The sequence below is a fragment of the Rhinatrema bivittatum genome, chromosome 15, assembly GCF_901001135.1.
Source record: "Rhinatrema bivittatum chromosome 15, aRhiBiv1.1, whole genome shotgun sequence".
Classification (NCBI taxonomy): domain Eukaryota; kingdom Metazoa; phylum Chordata; class Amphibia; order Gymnophiona; family Rhinatrematidae; genus Rhinatrema; species Rhinatrema bivittatum.
Genome location: NC_042629.1, coordinates 28,457,074 through 28,476,439, shown reverse-complemented (window position 1 = coordinate 28,476,439; position 19,366 = coordinate 28,457,074). Strand labels below are relative to the sequence as shown.

The following is a 19,366-nucleotide window of genomic DNA, read 5'->3' as shown; positions in this document are numbered from 1 at the left end:
ACCTCTATCCCTATCCACCAGGTTCTTCTGGATCTCCTGAAGAAGAACTGGGAACATCCTGGCTCCATTTCTCTAGTCCACAGGAAAGCTGACCCTACCTATTTGGTGCAGTCAGCTCCAGGCTTTCAGAAATCACAGTTAGATCACCACTCTGTAGTAGTGGAGTCTGCTCAGAAGAGAGCAAAAAGGTTGAAGCCTCACTCTTCTGTTCCACCTGCAAGGAACAGAAGTTCCTAGATGCCATCGGTCGCCGAGTCTTCCAAGGGTCCATGCTCATCTCCCGGATTGCCGCCTATCAGCTTTATATGACCCAATATGATAGGGTCTTTTTAAGCAGATACAGGACTTTTCGGACTCCCTGCCTCGGCAATTTCAAGAACAATTACAAACCCTAGTAAACAAGGGTTTTGAGGCAGGCAAACATAAGAACATCTTATGACATCTTTGATACTTCTACTAGAGTATCTGCAGCTGCTATTTCAGCGAGAAGGTGGGCCTGGCTCAAGTCTTCTGACCTATGCCCAGAAGTACAAGACAGGTTATCCAACCAGCCTTGTGTCGGAGATAATCTGTTTGGCGAACAGATTCAACGGACGGTGGCGGAACTAAAGGACCATCATGAGACCCTAAGACAGCTCTCTCTGATGCCTTCCGACTTCTCTTCAAAACAGCCCTTCAGGAAGGACTCTAAAAAGTCCTCCTTCCACCCTAAGAAGTCCTACCCGCTACCAACCAGATCCTGTGCCACAAGACCTTATCAAAAACCGCAGTCTCATCAAACACGTAAACAAAAGCCACAAGCAGCTCCTCAACCAGGGCCTGCTTCAGGCTTTTGACTTCCACCTAGAGAGCAGAAGCCAGATTCCATGGCCTCTCATACCAGTGGGATGTCGATTGTGCCACTTCCAAAACATATGGCACTCAATCACCTCAGACCAATGGGTATTGGCAATAATTGCTCAAGGTTACCATCTGAACTTTCTCTTCGTGCCTCTGGACTTCCCACCTCTTCTGATGTGGAGAACATCCGATCAGTCCATTCTTCTGGATCAAGAGGTCTCCCTCCTTCTCCAGTCCAAAGCAATAGAAACCCGTACCATGCTCTCAGCACGGCCTATGGTTCTATACCCGGTACTTTCTAATCCCCAAAAAATCGGGAGGCATTCGTCCTATTCTGGACCTATGGGTCCTCAACAAGTACCTCCAGCGAGAAAAGCTCAAGATGGTCACCTTGGGCTCGCTGCTACCTCTTCTACAAAGAGGAGACTGGCTCTGCTCTCTGGACCTCCAGGATGCATACACTCATATTGTGATAACTCCATCTCATCACAAATACCTGAGGTTTCTAGTAGGCCCCAAGCACTATCAATATCGAGTGCTTCCATTCGGCATAGCGTCTGTGCCACGAGTCTTTACAAAATGCCTCGTAGTTGTCGCAGCCTTCCTCAGAACTCAAGGTGTTCACGTCTACCCCTACCTGGACGATTGGTTAATCAGGGCTCCTACTCAGCAAGCTGCTCTGTCGTCCCTCAATCTAACCTTACACATTCTAATTTCATTAGGATTTCTCGTCAACTACGACAAATCCTACTTAGTCCCATCTCAAAGCTTGTCGTTCATTGGGGCAGACTTGGACACCTTGCAGGCAAAGGCTTTCCTGCCTCGACAACGAGCACTAACTCTCGTGTCTCTTGCTCACCAGCTTCAGTCTCAGCACTCTGCGACTGCATGCCAATTTCTCGTCCTCCTGGGACACATGGTGTCCTCAGTCCATGTGATACCAATGGTCCGCTTGGCCATGAGACTCATGCACTGGACTCTTAAGGTCTCAATGGACTCAATCCATTCAGCCCCTGTCGACCGTTGTTCACGTCACCGACTCACTCCGTTGGTCTCTCACCTGGTGGAAAATTCAGATCAATCTCCTCCAGGGCTTGCCCTTCCAGGCTCTAGACCCTCAAATCACTCTCACCACCGACGCTTCCAACCTTGGATGGGGAGCCCTCGTGGCCGATCTGCAGACACAAGGATCTTGGTCTCCAGAGGAAGCCAAACACCAAATAAATTTCCTGGAGCTTCGAGCAATCAGATATGCTGTCAGGGCTTTTCAGGATTGCCTCTCAAATCAAGTCATCCTTATTCAGACGGACAACCAGGTGGCCATGTGGTACATCAACAAGTAGGGAGGCAGGGCTCCTTCCTTCTGTGTCAGGAAGCTGCGCAGATTTGGGCGGAAGCTCTCTCCCATTCGATGTACCTCAGGGCCACCTACTTGCCAGGAGTGGCAATGTGCTGGCAGACAAGCTGAGTCGCGTCTTTCAACCGCACGAATGGTCTGTCAACCCCTCGGTAGCGAACTCCATCTTCCAACAATGGGGATATCCTCGGAGAGACCTCTTTGCGTCCCCACAAAACCGCAAAGTGGAGAACTACTGCTCTCTCATTCGCAGCAAACACTCTCAACCCAGAGACGCATTCTCCCTCTCATGGGCAACCGGTCTGCTCTATGCATTCCCTCCATTTCCTCTTCTCTCGAAGACTCTCGTGAAGTTACGTCAGGACAAGGGAACCATTATTCTGATAGCACCTCACTGGCCACGCCAAGTGTGGTTTCCAATACTTCAGGATCTCTCCATCCGCAGGCACATTCCCTTTGGAAAGGACCTGCTTCTGATCACTCAAAACGACGGGTGCCTACGCCATCCCAATCTTCAAGCCTTGTCCCTGATGGCATGGATATTGAAAGGTTAATCCTTCAGCCACTTAACCTTTCTGAACCAGTTTCCCGTGTCTTTTTTTTTTTTTTTGTTATTAAAGGTTTTTATTGAAACAACATGCGCTCCTGGTTTATGGAGCTGCGACGCGATATTAAAGGCTTCCCGTGTCTTGATTGCTTCACAGAAGCCTTCCACGAGAAAATCTACTCTTACAAATGGAAAAGGTTCACGTCATGGTGCTCTTCTCAGTCCCTTGACCCCTTTTCCTGTCCAATCCCGAAGTTTCTGGACTATCTCTGGCATCTATCAGAGTCAGGCCTTAAGACTTCTTCCATCAGAATGCATGTCAGTGCGGTATCCGCCTTCCATAAAGGTGTCGGGGATGTCCCTATATCAGTACAACCCCTTGTAACACGTTTTTTGAAGGGCTTGCTCCACATCAAGCCTCCACTGCGTCCTCGGCCCCTTCTTGGGACCTTAATCTGGTTTTGGATCGGCTCATGAAACCACCATTCGAGCCTCTTCACTCTTGTGAACTTCAATATCTCACATGGAAAGTGATTTTCCTTTTGGCTATCACTTCAGCTCGCAGAGTTAGTGAATTGCAGGCCCTAGTTACCTATCTGCCTTACACTAAACTTCTGCAGGACCAGGCGGTACTCCACACTCACCCTAAATTCTTACCTAAGGTAGTTTCGGATTTTCATCTCAATCAATCCATCATACTACCTACCTTTTTTCCCAGGCCCCATGCCAATCCAGGAGAACAGGCTCTGCATACCCTTGACTGTAAACGGGCTACCTAGACCGTACAGCTGCCCACAGGGAAAGCACTCAATTATTTGTCTCTTTCCACCCTAACAAGATGAGGAAGCCTGTGGGTAAGCAGACTCTCTCCTACTGGTTGGTGGACTGCATATCCTTCTGCTATCAGCAAGCGGGCATTCCATTTCAAGACCGTGTTAAAGCACTCTCTGTGAGGGCCATGGCGACTTCAGTAGCATACCTATGATCGGTGCGCTTCCTGACATTTGCAGGGCTGCTACCTGGAGTTCTCTCCACACCTTTGCAGCCCACTATTGCTTGGACAAAGCCGGAAGATAAGATTCCATCTTTGGCCAGTCTGTCCTTCGTAACCTATTTACAACGTGACGTACCTACACCTTTCCGCCTGCCCAGTGGGGTTCAGGATGCCCTCTCCCAAATTCCACCCCAGTTGTTGTGCCTGTTGCACGTCGTTGGGTACATTTGGTGCATGTTCGGATATCCTCAGCTCGGTACTCACCCATATGTGAGGCCTGCCATCCTGCTTGTCCTGTGAAAAAGCAAATGTTTACCTGTAACAGGTGTTCTCACAGGACAGCAGGATGTTAGTCCTCACGAAACCCACCCGCCACCCCGCAGTGTCGGGTTCGTAATGTTTTAGTATTTTATTTTTCGGCACTGATTGTAGCTTTTAAATAAGACTGAAGGGGGACCCCTGCTGGCTGCAGGATTAATGCCATGCTGGGCATGCCCAGTAGGGGCCAGTCAAAGTTCTGGAAACTTTGACAGAAGTTTTCCGTGATTGGGCTCCATCCTGTGATGTCACCCATATGTGAGGACTCACATCCTGCTGTCCTGTGAGAACACCTGTTACAGGTAAGCAGCATTTGCTTTCCCTGGATATTAAAATAGTAGTCTACATTAAATAACAAGATGCATGAAAAGGCCTGCCAAAAATGACTGGCAAAAAAATCCCAGTTATGCTTGTAAGTTTACTGCCCCATTGTCAGCCCTTTCCTCCCAAGATTTATGTGAAGGATGGGGATTACTCCCTTGCCCCTCTTACCTCCCCCCTCCCCCCCAGCACAAAATTGCTATTACTGGGGTGAAACCTAGTCCCCAGTATGTGGAATGGAAATAGCTGGGGAGAGGAGATTAACTTCCTTACATACTATCTCCCTCCCCCTCTCTTCTCTGACCCCAACCATGGTTCCTCCTGAAATATTAATAGTTGTATTAATAATCCAAATCTCAAGTTCACATTGTGGATAGTAAAAGATAGATACAAAGGCAGGTATTCATGTAATAAGAATATTTTAGATTTAATTTAAAAGAATTTATAATCTGCTTTTCTTTCATACACATCTATATATTATAAAAACTGTGTAGATAGATTAGAGAAGGTGCGTTTATGTGCGGATGTTTGTGAATCTCTTCTCCCAAGTCCTCGATGGTTCACTTGCTGTTTTTAAGTTTTATTGCTCTTCATTTGCCTTTGCCTTTTGTTTCTCACATACATGTGAGACTTCCAGGATGGAAAGAGATAAGTTTAAGTCTAAGATATAAGGTAATAGATAACACTGGTAAACAAATTTCTGGGAACATTTTGTTTCCTCCACAACCTTCAGTGAAACAAGTAGATTTTAACAAGCTGTACACAAATATGCTTTTATTATGTCTGTATCACATACCATTTGCCAGAAAAGTGCAATATACATTAAGCATTGTTACGTATCTGTAGCGGCATAAGCTATAATGGCAATGTTGACACCAGAAAACAAAACTAAAAATGTTTTGCTGCAGAGTTTCGTTTGTAATCATTGGGATGACAAACAGTATGGATGGTCGTATACCTTTCAGCCAAGCTCGCAGACCTCTGGCACAAGATGCGCAACATATATGAGGAGCCTTTGCTCTGTCCTGGTCACCAATTTTGCACCCAAAGTATAACTCATACGCCTTCTTAATGAGTGCAGTCATACTCCTTTTCTGTGCTTTCAGAGTAAACTCACCACAGATGTAACAAAACATGTCATGGTTATTACAACATTGGCGCAACATTTCATAAAGTATATGAAATTAAATCCATAAGCTTTAAACTCAACAGTTTTAGCGATATGATTCGCTCATTCACACAGACGTTGCATAGGAGTCTACTCATTGCTGCTGCTTATATAAGGCTGCGTCTTCATGGAAACAAGTTGGAATCTTGGAGCCAAGCTGGGGCTTGCCTGAGCAAGTTCTGGCATGATCAGGCAGAGTTTTTGGTTTATTTTTTTATTAAGTTAGTCTCTGTTACATGTTACATTGCTTATGGCCGTCAAAAATACATGAATTTTAAAAATCATAAAAACTACTGTCCAGCAAGAAAATATATGTACGTGAGATTGTTTTAAAATTTTACAATTATTGTAACACAAAATTGGCCGTTTCTCAAAAATCTTACGTGATGTACAAATTTGAAGTAATATCTGTGATCAGCATCAAAACATCTATTTGGAACACCAAAAAGCCTGAAAGAAACAAACTTTACCAGTGTAGCCCACCTTGGACTTGGCTACCAGATGGCCTCATACAATTTACTACTGGAACCTTCTAAGTCTTGAGTCTGTCAGGAAAAGTTCATATCAATTCACAGAGGGGACTGGTCAGCTTTGAGAATCAACTTCTTCACCACCTAGTCCACTATATTTGCTTGACCACAACTGTAAAGGTCTCTGCCCTGGAGTACATTAAAGTACTCTCTGGAGCTGAAACAGAAACATTCAATAATAAAAAAAACAAATACTAGAATAAGGAGTTCAAGGTGCCTTCCCTTCTGAATTGATGCATTAAACAATTAAGTGACATTGCTATATAATAACTATTCTATTATTTGAGGACACCAGGCTGCGAAGAGATATATCCATTATATCAGAATGTTTTGCTCCATATTAAAGGGGAGAACAGATAGAGGATATGATAGAGACATTTAAATATCTAAAAAGTATTAATGTAGAAGAAGCAGTTCTGGCACTTCTTTTCAGACTTAAAAGTGAGAGAGCAGCAGGGGTGTTCTGCCCCAGCCCCTCCCCTCCCCTCCAGGCAGCCTGCAGGGGAGGGGCTGGGCCTGGAGCACACTGAAAAGAGAACAGCTGTTCTGATCCCTAATCCAGCCTCTCCCCTGCAGGCAGCCCGAGCAAGTTCTGGCATGATCAGGCAGAGTTTCTTGGTGTATTTTTTAAAAAGTTAGTCTCTGTTACATGTTACGTTGCTTATGGCTGTCAAAAATATATGAATTTTAAAAATCATAAAAACTACTGTCCAGCAAGAAAATATATGTACGTGAGATTGTTTTAAAATTTCACAATTATTGTAACACAAAATTGGCCGTTTCTCAAAAACCTTACGTGATGTACAAATTTCGAAGTAATGTCTGTGATCAGCATCAAAAAATCTATTTGAAACACCGAAAAGCCTGAAGGAAACAAAAACTTTGCTTACCAGTGTAATACAGCATTATTCAGGGGATCATTGGGCCTACTCATGCTAAGCACAGGCGGCTGAATTACATTGTGGGTACTGACATCCCTTCCTCCTGACACCTAATGGCAACACATTCCAGCGCACTCTCTTTACCTTTCCTACCTCAGAGACTGGCCCAGTTCAACTGCAGAGAGGCTGCAGTACCAGCAGTAGTTACCAGGTGTCACATCTAATACAGTAATGAGGGAGACACAGATATCGCACAGGTTTCTATATATATTCCCAATAATGTATCATTGTGCTTATAAAACAGGCCAGTATATGAGTACAAAGTATATGGCAAAAAAACAAAGAGCAATTTATGAAATTAAAATTTTACTTTCAAACTACCTAGAAAGTTTAAAAACTTGGGTTCAGCTATTCATGTGTACAGTATATGGAAGCAGGAAATCTTATCACTATACTTGCTGTACATTGTTTCTCATGCAAAATTTTAGGACCTATTTTATAATGCTAAGTTCGGTGAATAGACCATATGTAATGTATTGGGAGAGTTCTCCCCACATTAGATTTTATATGTAAATTTTAGTTTTTTGCTGTCTTTGTATTTCACATAACTGTTCTAGGTGATCTTTTAAATACTGCTCTGGAGAGTATAATAGCCGTTTGAAATTCTAGTTATTCTTCACTGGGCATTGAACGTAGATGTCAATGGATATGTCTTGCGTTCTTGCAGGTGCAGTGAGTGATGTAGAAATGCAAGAGCACTATGATGAGTTCTTTGAGGTAAGTTACAAGTTAATTAGGCTATGTATAGAAATCATCAGAGCCCAAAAATGTAGTTTCTGTTAGCCACTGCTGCTCTTTTATAATGAAAATAAAATATATTATCTGTCTTAATCCAAGAGGTATTGTATGCTGGAGAAAAAGGTTAGAAGGGTAATTTTGTATTTATGTTGAAATCTTTTTGTCACCAAAAAAGAAAGCTGTCCTCGGTGACTGCTTTGGAGCAGTTGACTTTTCCCAGCTTTCCTCTTGATATAGATACCAACTATAGGCTGTAGATTTTCCCTCAGACTACGGACCCAACTGAAGCCTTGTGAAAAGAATTCTGATAGACTCCCAGTCAGTACTGATACCACCTCTCTGGGAGTTTAATCTGTGAACAACTAACTGAAGCTTCCCTGCAGAATATTGTATGCTTCCAAGAAAGGGGCCAGATATTGGGAAATTTAAAGCTCACCTGCTTTCTTCCCCCACCTGCTTTGGCTGCAGATACCTGAGGACATTATGACTTATCGGGGCTTTGACTTCCATTCACCAGCAAGCCAGAAGGAGCATGCCATAGGATCACATCAGCTCAGTTTACTAATAAGATATTAAAGATATTTATTTGAAAAGATTTCTTGCTCACAATCCAAGATTTCTAAGCATTCAGACAAGTTAATCCACAACCAGTGGCGTATGCACCTATATATAAGTGACGGCAGCTTTGCTCCATCTGCTGGTAGAGGTGCATAACCCCTGCTCAATCCGCCCACATTCTCCATCTCCAGCAGATGGTGGATATGCATCTCCCTACTGTTTAAAAAAACATAAAAGAGAGAAAATGGATTAACACACACCGCTTCTCCTGAGAATGATACCTTATGGTCCCTCCCTTAGTTCTTCTGGGGTGATATTTGGTGATCCCTACCTCAGTCCAGTAGCTGGTTCTGGCATGGACTTAGCTGGCAGGATAGGTTTAGATGAGAGGCTAGTGGGTGCAGGAAGCCAAGCACAACGGTGAAGGCAATTGCCTTCTCCCCCGCTACTGGAAACTGACTCTGTTCTTGGCTGGGACAGGCTGAACTCAGGCAAAGTGGGGTTTTTATTTGGAAAGGGGGGGGGGTTCTGATTCTAGTCTCTGAGCCTTGGTGTACCGATCCAACGTGCGTTTGCGTGGGAGACTTGGGGAGTCACGGTAGTTTGGCAGGTTGAGCAGCTTTTTGGGCTTGACCCCGCTCTCAGGCTTCAGTAGTACACTGACAAGATTCATGTGCTTTGTACAAGTCACCTGCAAAAGCAGTGCCTGACATCAGTTCGTGCCTGTGCTCAAAGGCTGAGGGTCCGTCTGGACTACGTGGTTGGATGTCCAAGTTTTGGGTATGTGTTGTATGTATATGTATGTATGTGAGTGTGTGTGTATTAGGTATGTATACATATATGTGTGTGTGTATTAGGTATGTATACATATATGTGTGTGTGTATAAACATCTGTACAACACACGCTCAAAACGTGGACATCCAACCACGCGGTCCATATATACATAGAGAGAGAGAGAAATAAATATAGATATATAGATATAGATATGTCCTATAACTCGGCATCCTGCACATTCTTGCCGGGTATGGACTGTTGGACGTACAATTGTTCAGCACTTGTATTTTTGAGCATGCTGCTTCTGGACATCATTTTTCCATGGCACCGGTAGCAAAGAAGCCGAAGCCGAAGCATCTTGCAGTTAGCATGGCTTGCCATATTTGGGCATCACAGCCAGGGGTTCCCTCTAATCTTTGTCAGCACTGCTTGGAGGCTCAGTGCAAGTTGTCTCCAACTGATTTTGCTGAGCCAGGCCTTTCCCAGCTGGTTGCAGGAAGGGAACCGGAGGGGGATCTTTCAGAAGTTTTGAGACTCCCCTAACTGGTTCGTCAGCAGGGGAGGGCAAGTCAGTGGGCGCCAGACCGACCCCTGATTTTGGTATGGACCCTTCTGCCTTCTCTTTGGTGGAATTTTTTCAGGGACTGTAGTCCTTTCTACAGGAATATTCAGCAGGGCTTGCCAAACCTGGAAGTTCAGGATCGCAGACTGCGGAATCCCGCAAACTTGGTACCGCAAGTAAATGTTGGAAAGCATCTTGGTCTGTTGTGGGTCACACTGATGGGGACCTGAATGGCACGGATGAAGAAGATCCTTAATCTCTGGAGGATAGGGAAATTCCTCCAGGGTTAGAACCTTATAGAACAATGTTGCGCTTCTTTTCTAGAGATGAGTTGCTGGCACTAGTCTCTCAAACACTGAAGATGCTGTGAGTACCAGGTACTGATCCCATGTCTGAGCCAAAAAAATCCTATTTTGGTTGCTTTGCGTAAAGCATCTTGTTTTGTACCTGTCATGGATGTTATTCAAGAGTTGATTAATCTTGAATGGGGCGTTCCAGAAGCTAATTTTAAAGGGAGTCGAACCTTGGAAGGTCTGTATCTCCTGGATCCAGTGGCATGAGAGCAGTTGCATTTACTGAAAGTGGATATATTGATGTGTTCCATCACCAAGCGGACGACCATTCCAGTAGAAGGAGGAGTGGCATTGAAGGATGCTCAGGATAGGAGAATTGAGGCTATCCTTAAGCAGGCCTTTGAAGCAGTGTCAGTGAATATGCAAAGTTTCTTGCTGCTCCCTGGCGGCTTGCACCTGTTTGCTTCCATCTCAGGAGGTCAATAAGACTGGTTTGAATTCCAGGGTGGTGATGGAACCGGCAGTCACCTTTTTGGTGGATGCTGACTGCGACCTGGTCTGAACTTCTGCCAGAAGAGTGGCTTCTGTGATAGTGGCCAGATGTCAGCTATGGCTGTGGAATTGGTCAGCCGATGCAGTTTCAAAGTCTATACAAAATTGCCTTTAAAGGATTACTCTTATTTGGGAGTGAGTTGGAAAAAATGGCTAAGTGGGGTGAGTCCCAGGTTCCTTGGTTGCCAGAAGATAAGCAGGTGCCACGCTCGTTAGGCATGAGAGGCTGTACTAGGGATGTCAGGTGTTTTAGACTCTACAGAGGAGCGGCTTCACAGAGGGCTAGACCTTTGGGTAGGTCTGTCCTTTTGGTGCCTCCTGACCCCCTCAGTGAAGGTGAATTGACCTACCTCCCAGAGCAGGTCATCTATCTCTGTTTTATCAGAGGAGGGTCAGGATCACGTCAGACCACTGGGTTCTGGAGGTGATAAGGGACGTCTGGAGCCTGCAAGGCTCCAGACGTCCCTTATCTGGAATTTCTCAGCATTCCTCGGGACATCTTCATGGAGTCTCCCTGCAGCTCCCCACAAAAGAGACAGGCAGTGGAGACTGTTATCGAGGCTCCTGAGCTTGCAGGCAGTGCCCAAATCACAAGAAAATATGGGCCGTTATTCCTTTTATTTCGTGCCCAAGAAGGAGGGTTCTTTTCTACCCATCTTGGACTTGAAGGGCGTCAATCGTCATTTGCAAGTGATTCATTCTGCATGGAAACCATATGCTCAGTGATACTGGCAGGTATAGTCAGGAGAGTTTCTTACATCTCTGGTTTTGTCAGAGGCATACCTACATATTCCCATTCGTCTGGAGCATCAGCTATTTCTGCAGTTTGCCATTTTGGAGCAACATTATCAGTTTCAAGCGCTCCTCTTTAATTTGGCCACCACTCCCAGAACCTTCTCCAAGAGCATGGTTGTGGTAGTGGCAGCGTTGAGAGAAGATGGCATTCTGTTCCACCTGTACCTGGATGACTGGCTAATTCGGGCCAAAAGCTTGGAAGAGAGAGTCTTCAGGCCTCGCCCAAGGTAGTCTCCTTGTTGCATGAGCTAGATTGGGTGGTGAACTTGGCCAAGAGCAATTTAAGGCCATCCCAGATGCTGGAGTATCTCAGTGTTTGTTTCGATATGAAGCAAGGCAGGGATTGTTTTGCTGGAGATCCACATTCAGAAGCTGATGGCCTAGGTGTGACTATTGATAGAAGCAGGTTGCCCAACGGTACGGTCTTACCTGCAGGTGCTCAGTATGATGGCGGCCATTCTAGAGGTGGTTCCGTGGGCAAGGGTGCATATGCGTTCTTTCCAGCACTCTCTGCTTACCTGGTGGAGTCCACAGTCTCAGGACTATTCAGTACAGCTTCTGTTACCAGTGGAGATCTGCATCCAACTGAAATGATGGTTGCAGGCGGATCATCTGAGGAAGGGAGTTTCCTTGCAGGCTCCAGACTGACTGGTACTCATAATGGATGCAAATCTCCAAGATTGGGGGGTGCCCCTGCACTGAATCTCCAAGATTCAGTGCAGGGGCGCTGAAGTGCAGGGGAGTCACTCTGTAGCATCAGTCGCCTGGTAGCGTGTGACAGTTGACATGCTTGTGGTTTGCTGACCACTTGCAGTGTCAAGTGGTCTGAGTGACGTCAGATAATGTGACGACAGTGAGTTACATCACTCGGCAGGGAGGCACCAAGAGTCAACAAATGTCACAGGAAATAGATTAGTTCATGGTATCAGTGGAGGTACATTTCTAGGAGATCTCTGCTTCCCATTTTCCAGGAAAAAACAATGTGAGAATCTATTTTCTCAGCAGACAGTTTGGATCCAGGAGAATGGGAATTGTCAGATGAAGCGTTCCAGCTCATAATGGGCCGCTGGGGCCTACCGTATCTAAACTTGCTAGCGACATCACGCAATGCGAAGGTTCCTCATTTCTTCAGTTGCAGGTGTGATCCGAAGTCTCTTGACATCGATGCTCTAGTGCAGGAGTGGGCAAGCTTCAGTATGCCTTCCCTTTGTGGCCCTTGTCTGGCAGGTTGGTTCGAAGGATCAGGAGGTACATGGAGATGGTGCTTCTGGTGACTCCTGAGAGGCCTAGAAGGCCATGGTATGCAGATCTGCAGAGACTCTTGTCTTGCTCTCGTTTCTGTTTTCCGCTCTAAAGAGATCTGTTTCAATAGGGGCCTATTCTTCACAAGGGTCCAACTCTATTTTGTCTTATGGTATGGCCCTTGAAAGGGCTTGGTTGATGAAATATGGATATGCCACTCCTCTAATTTCCACCTTGCTTCGAATTCGGAAGTTCTCATCCTCCTTAGCCTATGAACGGGTTTGGCAAGTGTTTGAGGCTTGGTGTGAGGAACAAGGGGTTCATCCTTGTTCTCTTAAGATCCCACTCATTTTGACTTTTCGCAGGATGGGTTGATTAAAAGCTTGGCCCTTAATTCCTTGAAGGTACAGGTGGTGGCTGTTGCCTGTTTCCGGGGCCAGGTAAATGGTAGGTTCTTGTCTGCCCATCTGGACATGGCCTGGTTCTTGAAGCAGGTGAAGCATATTCATTCTCCCATGTGGTTGCCGGTGCCCTTGTGGAGCCTTAATCTAGTTCTGGATTTTCTGGTGGGTTCCACCTTTCAGCCACTGCATACCCTCTCCTTGAGGTTACTTACCTTGAAGACGGTTTTTCTGGTGGCAATTTGTTCTGCACATAGAGTTTCCGAACTGCAGGCTCATTGTTGCCAGGAACCCGTTCCTACAGGTGACTCCGGGAGTGGTCCAGCTATGAACTGTTCCATCTTTTTTGTTAAAAGTGGTTTCAGACTTTCACTCGAATCAATCTGTTTCCCTGCCGATGCTGGATACGGAAAGAGATGTGGAGGAATATTGTGTGTTGAGGACCTTTGATGTCAAGGTATTTGGAGGTTTCTAGACTTCTTAGGAAGACCGACCAGCTACTCATGCTTCATGGTGCGAGTAATGAGAGTGAACTGATATATGCACCTCACACTGGCACCATGGTTAAACGAGCAAGACATGTAAAAGAAACTTGCTGGGCAGACTGGACGGGCCATTTTATATATATGAGATGCTGTCAGGGAGAGTGGAGATGGCAGTGTGAGGTGTATATATGTGTGTGTGTGTGTGTATATGTATGTGTGTGTGTATATATATATATATATATATATATATATATATATATGTGTGGGGGGGGGGGGGTGGTGGTAAATATTCTCCTTGACAGTATATATAAAATATTTTTTGCAGAATTTATAAGCCACCTTAGGCAGTGTACAAAGGGACATACATAATAAAAGCAAATTCAGGGAGAGCCATCAGACAATAGCATACATTAAATACCAGCCTCAAACATGCCTAAAAATATACTATGAAGGAGTCCATAGCTTCATTTAAAGAAATGCTTGCCTGAGCAAGAATATTTTTAATAGGCCCTTGAAAGTTTTAAAACAGGTTGTCAGCTGTAGAACCCAAGGCAATGACTTTCATAACAAGGGGGCAGCAACAGAAAATGCTTACTCCCTGGTCCCTCTCAGTCGAGTATGACCCACTGTTGGAACAGCCCTCTCTGGGAGGAACGTATAGCCCTTTAGATTGTATATAAGAAGCAACGCATTGGACCAAGGAAAGAATCAAGTGAAAGTAATTTATGCACCAAAGTAGCAAATTTTATATTTTATATTTGATCCTTCACTGGACCAGCAGCCAGTGGAGGTCAATCAGCACTGAAGTAATGTTTTCCTTCATACTATCCCTTACTGTAGATTTCAGCCACTTCTTCCTCCTCAGTCCTTCTCATGTTTCTTCCTTTGTGGTTCACTCCATCCGCCTGTTCACCCCAATATCCCTCTGGCTAGCTGTCATCTGTGAACACCCTAATGGGTTCCCCTTCTCCTTCACTGACTTCTATTCATGGCTTTCTTTCTTGCTTGACTCATGTTTTCCTTTCTTTTTTCTTTTAGGACTTAAACGTTTTGGAAGCGGCTTAAAGCATTTTATTTTACTTAAGCCTTTGGAGATTGAAACATTTTTTTCTTTTAGTTTTATTGATTTTGGTCTTGTTTATGTATGTCAAAATTTGTTTTTTGTGTTTTAAATTGTAATACACCCTGAACTACTTGTCTGGGTTTGGCAGAATATACATGATTTTAAATAAATATAATAAAACTTCTATGTTGAGGATCCTTCTGACTCTTATGCTTCAAAGCTTCTTGCCTTAACCTCTTCAGTTGACCTACAACTGTGTTCTATCAACTCACACCCCGTAACAGCATGGCTACTCCTGCCTTCTGTTTGCTCTTCCTCTGTTTTTCCCCTTTCTGACCATCATCAGATTACTTTAACACGTAATCACCCTTCTCCACACTCTTGATCAGTCATGACCATCACCTTTAGGATTCTACAGATGCTTGAATCCTCTCCAGTACTGTTTCATCTCTCCTCTCTTCCATAATCTTATCAGAATCTGCCATGGCAGTTTCTTTTTTATAACACTATATTATTCTCTGGACATACTTGTTCACCTCTCCTTCCTCCTATAGCGCAGTGGTTCTCAACCTTTTTTCAGCCGGGACACACCTGACAGATGGTTCTCACATGCATGACACACTGAACATGTGACCGTCACGGGGCTAAATTAAAACATATTCTCTGCATCCACAGGAACCCCCTCTACTCCCAACAATGGGTCAGAGCAGGACTAAAGCATTACCCAAACAACTCACCATACAAAAAAGATATTCTGGTTCTGATGACATCTCAGTAAAAGCAAAACAAACTCCCTTTACTACCAGGCACAATAGCCTTCCTTATGAAAAAGACAGTAATTTACCACTAATGCATATCCTATTGAGAAAACACAATAAATAAGATTGATAGAAATGCCTACATGCTAGTAAAATAGCTCACCTCGGTCACACACCCAAAACTGACTTTCACCAAGAACAGAAATACCACAAATTATGAATATGGAGACAGAAACGGAATGGAAAACCAAAAAAGCCACTCTGCATGCAATGCAAACCTGGAGAAATGGAAGGAAAAATATAGTCCCAGGATCTGCAATAATGCACACAAACTAATCTGCACAAAGTTACACATGTATCATGGAATACACTCAAACAGTAACAACCCTATCTGTGAAAAGGCAACACTACAAATATTAAACCAGGCCCTAAATACTAATACACTTCCTGTTAGGAAATCTGATAAGCCAAGCTGCTATAGATCCCCCACACAGAAATAATTGTAAAGCTATACTAAAAATGTTACAAAACAGCTGCTGAACAGAATAATATCCAACAATTAAAAACTCATAAAAATTATTAAAAATTGTCCAAATATCAATAAAATATTTCAAAACAGCAGACATCACATAATACCCAATAATTAAAAAGGCAATCAATTAAGAAAAATAAACTTAAAAGACACCTTACCCTCTCCAGCAACTCTCCTACTCCTTTCCCTTGCAGGCCAAAAGCATACACCAGAAGCAGCAGTGACTGCTGAAGCTCTGTCCTCACGATCCTCTTCTTATGGCCCACAGCCAGTCAGACACCACACACCCCCAATTAGACTCCATGACCAGTCTCGGTCTCTCTCACACAGAAAAAACACATTACCTCTCTCACAATCACACACAAGCTCTCACCCAGGCACCCGTTCACATTTACACCCAGGCTCCCATTCTCACATGCATGCACCAGGCCTCACTGCCAAACCTCTTCTTCCTTTGCTGCAGGGATGGGCTCCAGTTCCGCCACGGCTTTACTCCAGGCCTTCTTTTTCACTGCCTTGGGAGCTCATCCCCTTGCTTGGTCAGGTTTCCTCTTCCCCACCACGGGGATGAGCTCTCGTGGCGGTCTTGATTTGTCGGGGTCAGGCTTTGCCAAACTGGTTGACGGATAGAAGACAACGTGTGATGATAACTGGAACTTACTCTGAAGAGAGAATGGTGTAAAGTGGAGTGCCAGAGGGATCGGTGTTGGGACCAGTTCTGTTCAACGTCTGTATGAGCAGCATTGCGCAAGGGATAGAAGGTAAAGTCGATCTATTTGCGGATGATACTAAGATTTGCAACAGAGTTGGACACACCAGAAGGAGTAGAGAGAATGAGATTGGATTTAAGAAAGCTGGAAGAGTGATCGAAGATATGGCAGCTGAAATTCAATGCCAAGAAGTGCAGTCATTCATCTAGGATGTGGCAATCCAAAAGACTGTATGTGTTGGGAGGCGGGGGGCGGGGGGGGGGGGGGTGAAGGGCTGATATGCATGGAGCGGGAGAGAGACCTTGGGGTGATAATGTCTAACAATCTGAAGTCGGCGAAGCAGTGTGACAAGGCAATAGCTAAAGACAGAAGAATGCTGGGATGCATAGAGAGAGGAATATCTTATTTAAAAAAAAAAAAAGGAAGTGATAATCCCCTTTTACAGGTCTTTGGTGAGGCTTTACCTGGAGTACTGTGTTCAGTTCTGGAGACCGTATTTCAAAAGGGACAGAGACAGGATGGAGGCGGTCCAAAGAAGGGCGACCAAAATGGTGGGTGGTCTCCATCAAATGACTTACGAGGAGAGGTTGAAGAACTTAAATATGTATACCCTGGAGGAGAGAAGGAGCAGGGGTGATATGATACAGACGTTCAGATACTTGAAAGGTTTTAATGATCCATGGTCAACAACAAACCTTTTCCGTTGGAAAGAAATCAGTAGAACTAGAGGTCACGATTTGAAACTCCAGGGAGGAAGACTTAGAACCAATGTCAGGAAATATTTCTTCACGGAGAGGATGGTGGATGCCTGGAATGCCCTTCCAGAGGAAGTGGTGAAAACTAAAAAACTGAAGAATTTCAAAGGGGCATGGGATAAACACTGTGCGTCCCTAAAGGCTAGAGGATAGGAATGAATGAAAAGAGGCATGGGGGTAGCTTGCTGGAATGGTGGTTACTACCCTTATCCAATAAACCTTCATACAGTTAATGCAACTCCAACATTGCACTCTGCTTCAACAGCAAGGGGAAATGTGGAAAAGAGTATTTACATTCAGACAACAACTAACAAGGACACCGAACTGCACAGTTTGGGAAATCAAATAAGCATGGGGGTAACTTGCTTGATGCAATGGTTACTACCCTAAATGTGGAAAAGAGGAATTAGATTCAGACAACATCTCAGACAACATCCAACATGGGATTGAACTGTACAGTTTGGATAAACAAACAAGGGGATAACTTGCTTGATGCGGCAGTTACTACCCTTAATCAGTAAACCTGATACTTCACTTTTGATGCAACCCCAACATTACTCTCTGCTTCAACAGCAGGTGATGGACTCAGACAATAACCCACAAGGGCCCTGACCTTGGCGGTTTGATGAAACTGATAAGTATGGGAGCTTGTTGGGCAGACTGGATGGCCGTTTGGTCTTTTTCTGCTGTCATTTCTGTGATTCTGTGTCGGGGTAGGGCTTCCTCTTTGCTGCCACTTGCATGAGTTCCCGTGGTGGCCTTGCTTTGTCTGGGTCGGGCTTCGACACTGCCACTCCTCCCAGCCCCCATCAAACCACCCCACCCTGGGGCTATGCGATGCCCCATCTTCCTGCCTCACCAGCCAATGAGAGGCTTCCTCCCTTCCTCCTACTCCCATTGGCAGATAGAAGGGAGGAAGCTTCTGATTGGCCTGCGCGGGGGTAGGAAGAATGGATGAGGCTTCCCATTGGGCAGGAAGAAAGGAAGCTTCCCATTGGCCTACCGGGGTAGGAAAAAGGAAGAAGGGAAGCACCATAAGGGCAGTGGGACACCGGGAGCCGCGACACATTTGCCGGTGCTTGGCAAAACACTGGTGTGTCGCGACACACCGGTTGAGAATTGCTGCTGTAGAGAATACCATACTCCAGCCTTTAATCATCTCCAGAGTTTGCTTTCTATATTCTGCATATCTTCTGCAGAGCATATATGGTTAAAATCTCATCTCCATTCTGACTTCATACATTTCAGATTCATGCTTTTCTCCTCTCTAATCCCAATCCCATCTGGCTTCTCAATTCTGTCTCCCTTGCAGTCATCTTATCTGTCATATTATTGTTAATGTGTGATTTCAGTTATGTAAAGGAGCAAAGAAGGATAAAGATTATCTTCTTCTCACATACCAATAGTGAGTTACAATAGAGAGAATGCTTATAATTAACAACAAAAATGTTTTAATCAATTTTGAATATATTATACAAAATTACAAAACTTTTCAATTTCTTAGCGTCCAGTCAGATGAATCCAGAACAAGTGGGGTTATGCACCTCTACCAGCAGATGGAGACGGAGCAAACTGGCATCACAGTACATATACCCCTGTAGTGACATCAGCCCGCCAGTATTCTCAGTCTCCAGCAGATGGCAGATGTGCATCTCCCCACCGGGGATTGCTTCATTTTAAAGGAAAGAAGATTTCAGGAAATACATTTGCCCCACTCTCCTGCAGTGAAACCAAATGGTCCCCTCCCAGAGTTGAGAATTCCTGAGGTGATTTCCGTGGGCCCTCAGATGAGTGCCTTGGTCCGTTAGCTGAATTTTCAGTTGGCATGGATTTAGCTGCTTGAGCATCTGAAAGGCAGTGGGTGCAAGAAGCCAAACGCGGCTGTGAAGGCACATGCCCTCTCCCTCTGCAGCCAGAAACCGTCTCTGTACTCAGCCAGGTAAGGCTGAGCTCTGGTAATTTTAAAAACAAAACTTAAATTATACAGAGATTTACAGAGACTTAGAAGGAAGGGCTTCTTCCTCTCCTGGTCTTTGTGCTCGGCGCACCAGTCCAACGTTCGACCCGCTCCGTGGGAGGTTGAGTGACAATGGCAACCTGGCGGGTTGAGCAGCCTCCTTAGGCTAGGCCT

General features: G+C 44.8%; 1 protein-coding gene across 3 annotated transcripts in view; it reads left to right on the top strand.

Moving 5' to 3' along the window:
- Positions 1 to 19,366, top strand: part of LOC115076799 (splicing factor U2AF 35 kDa subunit) — a 250,072-nt gene that overhangs the window by 113,802 nt on the left and 116,904 nt on the right. For 2 of the 3 annotated variants that reach the window (XM_029578697.1, XM_029578695.1), the window contains exon 4: positions 7,684 to 7,733. The exons of the other annotated variant lie outside the window; for it this stretch is intronic. In XM_029578697.1, the coding sequence (XP_029434557.1) occupies positions 7,684 to 7,733 (50 nt within the window). The remainder of the gene's footprint in view (positions 1 to 7,683; positions 7,734 to 19,366) is intronic. 3 annotated transcript variants of the gene reach the window in all.